The sequence below is a fragment of the Lepisma saccharinum genome, chromosome 24 (genome assembly GCF_977018435.1).
Source record: "Lepisma saccharinum chromosome 24, izLepSacc3.1, whole genome shotgun sequence".
Taxonomy (NCBI): Eukaryota; Metazoa; Arthropoda; class Insecta; order Zygentoma; family Lepismatidae; genus Lepisma; species Lepisma saccharinum.
This window is the reverse complement of record NC_139252.1, coordinates 38021766-38033816: the sequence shown is the minus strand read 5'-3', so window position 1 is coordinate 38033816 and position 12051 is coordinate 38021766. Positions and strand designations below refer to the sequence as shown.

The 12051-nt window shown below is 37.4% G+C and overlaps 1 protein-coding gene across 2 annotated transcripts in view; it reads right to left on the bottom strand.

Annotated features, from left to right (window-relative positions):
• Positions 1 to 12051, bottom strand: part of LOC145978248 (uncharacterized) — a 321631-nt gene that overhangs the window by 98805 nt on the left and 210775 nt on the right. For both annotated transcript variants that reach the window (XM_083110734.1, XM_083110733.1), the window contains exon 2: positions 8285 to 8320. In XM_083110734.1, the coding sequence (XP_082966860.1) occupies positions 8285 to 8320 (36 nt within the window). The remainder of the gene's footprint in view (positions 1 to 8284; positions 8321 to 12051) is intronic.

The following is a 12051-nucleotide window of genomic DNA, read 5'->3' as shown; positions in this document are numbered from 1 at the left end:
CAAAAATTAGACGCTAATTTGGTCTGAGGGGGTAAGAACTTTATAAAAGTAAGCGCGTATTAATGTTTATAAGGACCCTCGTTGACAAGGGGGAGTGGCGACATCTCTCGAGGTTCTACATCATGATTAGATACTTTCAACTCTGCGGGGAATCCCGCACTGAAGGAGAAGCATCTTCTCCCACTGAGCACCGTACGACTACGGTGCTCTGAGGGTGAGAATAAGAGTAAACAAAAAGTTGAAAACTCAAGATAAAACAAATCCAGAATAAAAGTTGGGTGATATTTTATCTCCAACAGTACGCAAAGAGTTGTAACGTAGAAAGGATAAGCATGTAGAGTAATTCTCTCACCTGTAGGAAAGACAACGTAAAATTTGTTTCTGTCTATCACGGACATAAATTTCTTCTGCGAGTTTACAGCCGTATATTTTATTTTAACTTGCAGTAAAAATGTTGAAGTAGAGAAGGAGAGAAGTGTATCAAGCTGTGCTCATATATTACCATGATTTCTGAAAGTAATGTCCATATGGAAACAAGCTGGCGTCTTCTTTTGTGTTACCATTTTATGAGAATCGTACAATAAACATAAACGAGATTATGGCCGACAGAAAATTCTTGCACATTTTCTGATTCAAGTTTGGTTCTCAATTTTCTTTGTATTATACTGTTTCTTTTTGCGCTGATGTAGATCGTCTTTCGTGCACTTACTCTACTCCAAGTTCGACAACGCCCAAATTGATGGATTTGATCATCTAATCTTATTATTCTTTGAATGTTAGTGACAATGATTATTAGCATGCAATATTAATTGGGCATTATCTACATTAACTGTATACATTCAAACATTCGGACATTCTTTAATATGTCAATTTCATAAATTTATTTGTTTAATATGGAATAAAGAAGAAATACCTCAACAGTGGAAAGAATCCATAATTGTTCCTGTGTTTAAAAAAGGTGATAAAATGAACTGCAATAATTACCGTGGAATTTCTCTACTCTCAACAACATATAAAATATTATCTAACATTCTTTTAACAAGACTAACCCTATATGCTAATGAAATTATAGGTGATTATCAATGTGGATTTAAACGTAACAGATCAAATTTTTCACATCAGACAGACACTTGGAAAAAAGTGGGAATATAATCGAAATGTCCATAAGCTATTCATTGATTTCAAAAAAGCCTATGATTCGGTCAAAAGAGAGAAATTATATAATATATTAGTAGAGTTTGGAATACCTAAGAAGCTTGTTAGTATGATAGAAGTATGCACCAGTGAAACAGAAATTAAAATTCGTGTGGGTATTAATGTGTCTGACAAATTTACAATTCATGATGGGTTAAAACAAGGATATGCATTATCTCCATTGCTCTTTAATTTTACCTTAGAATATGCTGTTAGGAAGGTAAAAGAAACTAACGAAGGACTAAAATTAAATGATATGACTCAGTTGTTAGCATATGCAGATGATGTAGACTTATTAGGGGATGATATAAATACAGTTACGAATAATGCTAAAATATTTTTCAAAACAGCTAAAGAGATAGGTTTGGAAGTTAACAAAGAGAAACTAAATATATGCTTACAGGCCGAAACCAAGTGTTAGGTAATAATCAAAATCTAATTATTGATAATAACTCGTTTGAACCAGTTTCCAAATTCAAATACTTAGGAGTAATATTAACAAATGAAAATGATATTAAAGAGGAAATAAAAAGTAGGCTTAATTCAGGAAATGCGTGTTACTTTTCTCTTCATAAACTTTTGTCTTCTCGTTTAATATCTAAGAAACTAAAAGTTAAAATATACAAAACAGTAATTTTGCCTGTAGTATTATATGGATGTGAAACTTGGTCCCTTACATTGAGAGAGGAACATAAATTGAGAGCATTTGAAAATAAGATCCTTAGGAAAATCTTTGGACCTAAAAGGGATGAGGAGACAGGTGAGTGGAGAAGGTTACATAATTTAGAACTACATAATTTGTATTCATGTAAAGATATTATTAGAATGATTAAATCAAGAAGACTTTGGTGGGCAGACCATGTGGCACGAATGGGAGAGGAAAGAGGAGTTTACAGGATTCTTGTTGGGAAACCTGATGGTAAGAGACCTGTAGGAAGGCCAAGACGAAGATGGAGGGACAACGTCGAGATGGACCTAAGGGAAATCGGTAGGGATGGAAAAGAGTATATAGATCTTGCTCAAGATAGGGCCAGATGGAAGGCCTGTGTTGCTGCAGCCATGAACCTTCGGGTTTAAGAAGGCTAGAGAGTTAGTTAGTTAGTTACATTCAAACATTATCTTACGAGAGAGCACCTCTCCACTCGTCTTCAGGTGAACAAATTTCCTCTCGCAGCTGGTGAGGAACGAACTTACGACAGACAAATCATGTGCGCTAATCAAATTTGGGCTAAGGAGGAAGACGGACAGTTTTCTTGCCAACAAAGGCCACTTTATGTTCAGACAGGCTAATCGGGACTTGACATAGAGTTTAAAGTAGGATTCAAACAACTGTGTAATGTGCATCCAGCAGAGATCAAACTCGGGATTCCTTGATTACGAGTCTGTTCCTTCAGAAAGAACGAAAGGTTGAGGAAAGTGGCTAAAATCAATCTGCTGAAAAGATTGAACATATCCTTCAAAGAATTTTCAGTGTGGAATTTTCTCGAAATGCTGAATAACTACTCAAAGCAAATGCCACGTTAAAAATTCTAAACCCCTCTCAAAAAAAGTAGGAAAGTCATAGTAGAAACAGACCGATTCATATGGAAAAAATAGGTTTGCGCAAAGTGTCATTTCCGCCTAATTTCGCACGTTAATAATTGACATAGGGCTCCGTTATACTTGCAAGATAATCAATAATCCATTACCTTACACTCGGCAAGTTCTTTGTTTTCGATATTCATCCTCATTCCGATAGAATCGCTGAGCAACGGCACTCCTTCACCTTGAATAATAAATAGGTGAGAAACTCCTGTATCGGGCAAACTGGGTAGTACATAAGATATGATAGATACAATGTTGATGGTGTGTCCATTTGTTTTGTGAGTCTATTCAGAAGGGAGGTTCCATTAGTCTTAAAAAATGAAAAGAGAAAACCTGTGTACCCCCATGAAGAGGTAAGATCGTCACGCTTCCGTCACAATCAGTCGTAAAGCCTCCGGCACCCGATCGGAGGTATAGTTCTGATATTTCCGACCACCAACTACCTTCTTATATGTCCTTGGCATCGAGCACGAGAAAATGCTGCAAAAACAGCGCCAATGCACTTGCACACAACACACTTCCTCCCTTGCTGTCCGCTCCACAACTGCACGTGTGTGGCTTCACACTCCCTTTGTTCCACCAGCATGTGACTCCTACCGACATCTATCGGTCTCAAGACGAAGTTACCCCGTTTGACGGTATATAGCCAGCCCCATACTTCAGATGAATTCGTCAGGCCGGGAAACAAACTTTTTTGGATCATTGTCCAGTATTTTCTCTCTCCTGATACTCCTGATACAATAACCGATCCCCGTGGCGGAGTGGTTAACACGAGTTCGAATCCCAGCCTGAGCATGGATGTTTGTGAGTGCCCATTCATCAATTTCATAATATCATCACTCATCCCCCATCTTTGCAATTAGCCAAAAGTGGCATAAAAGCAAAGTAAAATAAAGCAAATGAAGCAATCAGGCCTGATACAATGTTACGCGCATTACTCATCGCACCAAACTGAAACAACCTCTTGTTCAAGCGCCGTTATAATTTTCTGACGTAAGCGCGGACACTGCATTTAGCCTAACAATGAGAACATTTAGTCTGATGTCAGAAGACGAAATACGGCGCTTGACCAAAAAGGTGTTTTGTTCGTTAAGTGAGATCCACAATGTCACAAGTAAAAGTTTACACCCACCTGCGCTGTTGTTCACGGAACTTGCGCAAACGTAGATTTATTCGAGGAGGGTTTTTGAAAAAGATTGCTTCTCAAAATTACAAGTGTCTTTAACAATGATGATACACAGTAGTAGTTTATGTTGTAAGTATTTTGAGCGTGATAAATTGGTGACAAATTTGTCTACCATTGTCTTTAAAAAGCTTCACAAAACGTACTTTATGAACATCTTAATATTTGCTCGTAAGATGGCGCTGATAGTATTAGCAAATTTTATCAAATTTTCATATATTTGTGTTTCTTTGTTCCTTTTGAACCATGCGTAAAATGGGAATATTTTTAACGCTCATAATAACTCTCTTATGTACATACAGTCATAAGAAGGGTGCGTTTCTGCTTAGCTAAACGAATTCGTAACTGCATGAGGTAATTTAGTTAAAATTAATATATTCCAGTATGTCTGTAATGCATACAGTTTAGATGGAGATCCAGGAGTTCCTTCATTTGATTATCTAACGTGCATTTTGCTTCTGCCCGTTCATAAGGAATGACTATGGAAAGGTAAGAGCACTACCCTGATAAATAGTCAAGTGACAGATCAATAAGACAAATGATCCCATGACATCACAACCTAAAATTAGTATGCTACGATTCATAAAGCCATAATCCGAGATACTGCTAGCAACAATGTTGTTCCCCAACTTCCCCAGTGAAACAATCACAAGAGATAATCTATTGGGTACATGCCGACGTTCATATCGGATTGGACACAATCTTATGAGAAGATTACGCCAAACATGCGACAAAGGTTGAGTAAACATGACAGCATTTCTGATATCACTAATAACTGTAAGTTCAACGTACAAGGGTAACGAGTTGGTCTGTTATATTTTACGTTATGTAACGTGCTCCGATCACACTCGCTACAAATCAATTCCTTTAAGAATTATTTGTAGTAACATTTTAACATTGTGTTATATATGGATCAGCGGTTGGATTCAGTTCATAGGGAAAATGGTTCGATTCCAAGGGCGGGTGACTTCCGACAATGTCACCCCATATAGCGGCTCTAGGGCTCACCCAGTACTAATTGGGGATGGCTAATGGAGGCAGAAGCGTACTGCTGGACACATCACCTTCACTAGAGTTAAGGACGAGAATGTGTGGGGCACTACCTCCACAAACCTTGTGTGCTTTCACGGTATTATGAATGTTTAAATAAAAAATATGATAGGCCTAACACTTTACTATAGGGGTGACAGATTTCTTACTTTTTACAGGAGAAAGTACATTCTGTCCGACACGCTGTTTCTCCTGCCGCCATTTGCTTCCTGCACGAGAGCACAACGTTCCGTGTGTTAGATGACGTAAACCCCGTAGTCAGTGTTTCAAACTCGCCGTGTTTTCAATATAACATGACGTGTCGAGTATTTTTTTAAAATATGCTTGCCTAACCTAACCTAACCTAACGTAAATTGTTTTTGGGGCTAAAGTCAATGGTTTGTGAGGCTAACGTCAATGGTTTGCGAGGTATTAGCATAATTTCAAATCCCGGCACGAAAGTAGGTATTTTCCAGTGAACAAGGTTGCAACACTGCATATATCGACAAAACACTCTCACAACGCGCGATGAACCAGTACGCTATCGCCATAATGTGTATTACAGAATCGAAATAACGAGTAACAGTAAGTACTCGTAAATGTAAGAAATAGACAATTTCGTTAGAAATTCATTATTTCACCTAAAGAAATGGTCCGCATTCCAGAATAGTACGTTATCAATGTAAAAAAGTGCGAAATAAATGATCTATAGGTGTCACCCCTATAGTAAAGTAGTACCAAAAATATAAGAGAGGATTCCCAAACATTTTAGAAAGCAAATTCCCTGATTTATCAGGTACATGAAATGGATTATTCTACTTTCCCACAGTTTTTTAATCTACTTTAGATAAGATCATTGCATATTTGAGGAAAAATTATTTCAGTATATTTTCCAAAGAAATGACCTCAACAAATATGTGCTTCCACCTACCGTCCATTTCTTACATTTTTAAAGCATTTCTAAGTTTCAAAAACTAAGTTAAGGGCACTTCTTGTGCTATAATTTGGCAATTATTTTGAATTCTTTGCAATATGGTACATGGTTTAGTATAACTGCCATAGTTACAAATTGTACAGGGGCTAGATACCTTTTAGAAGGCGTCTAATATTGCACTTGAGAGAAACTCGTGAAAGAGTTCGAAGATGAACCACAAACCGTGTTCTGAGCACTTCAAATTCAACTGATATTTTCAAATTTCTGTCTTCACCACATTTTCTGAGATTAAATAACAAAACTGGGAGCAATTTTATGTCATCACTGAGCTAAAATTAGTACAACAATGCTCTAATTGAAATACGTATTTGCGGTAAAATTAAAGGTTTTAAGCTGAAATTTTCAAGACTGCTAGTAACTTAAAGAAATGGTCTGTTACTACATTCAGCCAGCTAGTTCAAGATGGAGAGCTTAAGACGTACCATAAAAAATGCTTTGGGGAAATACAATTTGTATTATTGCTCAGGTTGCAGTTAAAAATAAAAAATGTCTATTTTCATATGATCAATTCTTTTAATAAATTAGTCTTTGCAAGCACGTAAAATACATATGCTATGATTTTTGCATATTGATAGACTCTCTATATATCTCATGAAATTCTCTGAATTTTTCCATGACCTTCTGTGAAGGGCATTTGCCCGCTCTATGCACTAATAGGCTAATCGGAAGTGGGCCTACAGTTAAAAGGTCGATCCGATCTACTAGGTGCTTCCATCGTGTTTCGAACCCGGACCCCTGATTACTAGGCGACGACGTTAGAGTTACACCATTGGAAAGATGTTATTTCACGGAAATAAGCTCTATTTGCGACATATCGAGTAAGTTTTCTTCGTTTCTTTTTGCCTTCAGTAACACACAAAATGGCGGTCACAGTTTCACTACCGTACTCGGCATGCAGTGTTTCCACCCCACTGCACCCAAAAATACCTACGTAGCCCCACGAACCATTGACACATAGCCTCACAAACCATTTGCGGAAACGTACCTTCTTCAGTTACAAAAACACACGTTTGGAAACACTGACCGGGATTACGTCATCACACACAGGCTATATCCACCTGGAAGTAAATGGATGCAAGAGCTTTCGTGCATCGGTCACACATTTATATCGAGAAATAGATGATTTACCGGCAAAATTCAATGAACGATGCGAGAAAACACTTCCCCGAACTTCCACAAGTATAAAGAAACTGCATTCGGTAAGTAATTTCTCCTGTAAATTTGAAGAAACCGTCTGTCCCTTACGAGAAATTTACCGAGAGTATATTTCCAATTGTAGATAAGATTTAGCATAGTGCGGGGACAAATGTGGCGAAAACTGGGGGGGGGGCATTTTTCCCCTCGCCTCCTAATCGCCGCCACTGGTACTCTACTGCAATACATAGTAGTGTTATATCCTGTTAAGAAATTCTGATATTCGGAACTGAAGGAACAAAGTTTTATGTCAGATAAACATGGGTAACCGGGAGTGATACAGTTCTATGATACTAACTACTGAAGCATTTTCTCAATACTTACATCGGGAATTTATGGGAAATATCCGTTTAACTTTTCATGCCACTAAGCTTTATGCAAAGATGTTATTTACTTTTTGACAGAACTATAAGGTTAAAAAAAAATAATGGATTTTAGAACATTCATTGCGAAGGTGCAAAATAGAAGTTGGGGCTCAACCGTGATGACGTCACATGGCGGACATTTAGTTTCTGAATGGTAATAGTATTATAAATTTAACAGTTAGGTGTAATTAATTTTCCAAATATTTTATAAATTTACGTTGATTTATCTTTGAAAAAACTCTTTATGAAAAAGCCCTCAACAGGTGTCGTCCTTTACGCATTTGTGACAATACTGGACCTATATCCAAATGAAAGTTCCTGAACACAAGAAGTGTGAATGTAAATATTCTACCAATATCATTACACTAAATTTTATTGAAATATGTAACACGACATAACCTAAAATCAAACAATAATGCGTAATAAATAATAACTGCATGAGAAATAAATAAGAATTACATAGAAGCTTTGACATTGCGAAAAGCCGATTAAAATGCGAAATTATGGACATAAGTGAAATTCTGTATTTTACTAGTACTGACAAACATGTAATAACAATTGTTCCTTATAACTAATCGATACGAAGCTATACAGACAATAAGACAGCCATTGTAAATTAAACTTCCTGTCTTGTCCATATTAATTCCTTCGGGAATAAAACTATCACTCGAAACCATGACAATACGGTACAGACACTAACATTTATTATTAATAATAAATAAAACAGCACACAGTACTTACCTCCCCAACACGAATGTCCATAGCTTAAACATGAACCTGTAAATATAGATTGCATTTGCATTAGTATATTTAAATACATTAGTGAATACATTTATGACAATACACATATAGAGGGCAGTAAAGTCAGGAAAAATTGATATGACTACACTTTCTGCAACTTGCTAATCAGTTTATCTTTATTCTAAGATCGAAAATGTAGAAAAATACTGTAAACAAAATAAACTCATAGTATTCTAAGCTAACGTAAAGCAAGAGTCCATGATTAATAATGGTGTAAGTTCTCACAGGACCTTAGAAATATTTACATTTATGCATGTGTACGAAATTTCCCGATTTTTGTTTGCTTTATCAAGTTAAACTTAGCTATCTACATAAGTTCCTAAGATGAACCGTCTTCGTGGAGGAGTGGTTATCGTAATGTCCTACAAAGCCAGATGTTCGATTCCCTGTGAGATATCATTGTTTGTCCTATCAGTTTATCTTCAACGTTGCGATTAACGCACTACGTAGAAAAGCCACGTAAAATAATCGAATTTCAAAGGAAGAGACGCCTTAGTGATCAAGACGTTATTTTAACAAATACTCCATGGAAGTCAGTCTTTTTGTATCAAATTGTAATTAGAAATACGAAAAGTGAAACTAAAGGAAGGGATGGTCGAAAAATATGTCCCAAGAAATATGGATTTTAAACGAATTTGAAATATTCACCTGCACGCATAAGGGTAGATTTACGGTCATTTCCTCCACATACTTCAGCGGTCTTTTCCATCAGAGACCAGACATCATAAAGTATGACCCCACTCTCCTCACCGGTCTGTAGGTGCTCTGACAGACCAAAATGAAGATATATTGCAAAGTTCATTAGAGTCCCAGGCTCCTGGGCGGCCTGAGGAATGAATTCAAATGGTTACTTACGTGTGTGTTTGTAGGCACGTGCGTAATGCCATCAAAAAGAAGAAAGATCATGTGACTACCAAAAGAAAAAAGGTGCATTGGATCGTGTCGAGAAGGCATATACTTAATCTCGTCCATACTGGAGGTCAAGCTCAGATCGCTTTTAACCCATTGATTAGAGGCTGGGTGAGCTCCAGAGGCGCTCTATGCAAGTATATTGTCGGATGCGAGATAACCTATCCCTGGAATCGACCAAGGGTCTCGTGCGTGGCAGCACACGCCCTCGAAAGGATTATTACCAACATCAGGTGCTGTTGTATCTGAAGAATGGACCATTGCTTGTAAATCTTTAGGTGAAAAAACATTAAATATTGTCACTTAAAACGGATATCAGAAAAATACGTTAATAGTGATAGGATAAGATATTTGAATGCTTAAAATTAAAACTTTTATCATATTTAAGTATATCCCACTGTGACGTCAGGAAAGCTGGGTTTGAATCCCGGCCATGTGTTCTTTGTGAGTGTCCGTTCATCACCATATCACCACTCATCCTCATCTTCGCGATTAAGTAAAAAGTGGCAGACAATCAAAGTAAAACAAATCAAATCAATAAATGAACTTTACTTAATAAGAGAGTCGAAATATTATTATTATTATTATTCTAATATTTTTCTTCGCTAATAATGATGTGACATTCATTTATGAAGCCTTCAAGTACTCGTAATTAACTCTATCACTGCATTACTTCCAAAATTGTAGTGGTGCTTTGTGAAAGGGAAATGGACAACAATGAAGCACTACGCCGAAGAGAACGTACGAACAGGGAAGGGAAGGGTTTTAATACAGCTTGCCGAATAAAATTCGACGTTCTACTATAAGGATCGACACATTGTGAAAGTTTTGCAATATCATATCCGTTTAACAGTATATTTGACGTACCATCATACAGAACGCGGGGAGTATTGCAGGAAATCAATACAGGAAGCAACCGCAGAAACAAGAAGAGAAAAAGGTAGGATGAAGGTAATCAAGGAAGAGGGGAGCCACGGGTAAAACCGAACAAACTCATTCACAAACGAAGGAAACAAGAAAGGAAGGAATGGATCTTGCTTCAAGGGAACGCTCCGCCCCACACAGAAAGTCGCCTTTTGTTGACAGCAAACAATCGAGCATTCGAAGGCTACTGGTAATATCGTCAATTGTCCTCGACTGCAGGTATGATCCATTGTAGTCAGCTACACAATGAAAAAAGGTTCCATTAACGTCTGGTCGATTGAAAGTAAAAATTTCCTAATTCCCTTGATCTGCAACCGGAAGAAAAATATGTGACGTGTCGCCCCATCTCTTGTTTTCTGGAGGAACTACAAAAAAAGAGAGTAATATAGCAATTCGTGCCTTCTTTTTTTATATCTACCAGGAAGTTCCAAATCGACTTTTCTTACAGCACAGTTGTCGAGAGCGGAAGTGAATTTTTGAGTTGTTTAAGTTATGTTTCTGCATACCGAGTGCAGGAATTAACACAGAAAAGTTCATGACGGGCGGAAGGAACCGATGCCCTCTACAAACACTCAAAATACTGATAACGAAACTAATTTTATTCCGAAAATATGTATTTTCCAGTGATATTTTGGGATATAATATGTGTTACATTCGTTTTGCTGAATGCGTTAAGTACTGAGAGAAAGTCGTATTATTTTCTTAATAGTTACTTTATTATATTATTCGTTCTTACTCACATGTTCAGTCATATTCATTGTGCATTTCAACTCATTAGGGCCCATAAAGTGAACCAAAAATAGTATGTATATGAAAAATATTTCAGCATTGATGTTTGAAACAGTCTAGTTTTAAGGGCATATTTTGTAATATTTTAGGTCATAAGAGCATATTTTATTTTGCATATTTTGGTGATTTTTAGGTCAAAAATATCCTAGCCCTACTCATAAAATCTCTCCGCCTAAGTTGCTAGGTAATACCGGATGCGTCAAAAAAATGTTTACACACTTTGAACAGTCATAGAAAAGTAATTTTCCTACCGAGAAGGTTAAATTTCTGGGAAAAAGTAATGTTATGTTTCCTCAACAGGTGGCAGCAGAATCGTTGATATAGCTGCGCAACCCAGTTAGTGGCAACAGAGTAACATCAACAGGAACTGTCAATAGGCATAATTGTGTGTACTGGGCTGAAGATAATCCCCACATTACGGTTGAAAAGGTTATGAATTTGCCTGGTGTAAATGTGTCGTGTGGTTTGTCTCCTAGGGAACTCATTGGTCCTTTCCGTTTTGAAGGCACTGTGACTGGAGAAAAATACCTTACAATGCTTGCTGATTCCATTTTCCCTGCCATTCGTGCAATGTACGGTAATGACAGGTTTTATTACCAACAAGATGGCGCCCCGCCGCACTATCGTAGGGATGTGCGAGCATACTTCGATCAAAATGTACCAGGCCAGTGGATAGGACGCAGGGGACCAATTGAGTTTCCTGCACGCTCTCCAGACCTTACGCAGCTCGATTTTTTCCTTATGGGGCACAGTAAAAGATGAAGTGTACCGTCGTCGTAAACCGCGTAACCTGGACACACTTTGGGATGAGATTCAAGCGGTGTGTGCAACCCATTGGAGTGATGACTCGTACTCAGAAATATATCGAAGCTGAAGGCCAACATTTTGAACATTTACTTTAACCACCATTTGGAACATTCTGTTTGATCAGAAAGTACACTTATTTTTCAAATTGGACTGTAGCCTTTCTTTTCCCAGAAATTTAACCCTGTAGGTTGGAAAATAATTTGTTTATGACAGTTCAAAGTGTGTATACATTTTTTTGACGCACCCGGTATGTTACGTCACAGTAAACAGCGATCATT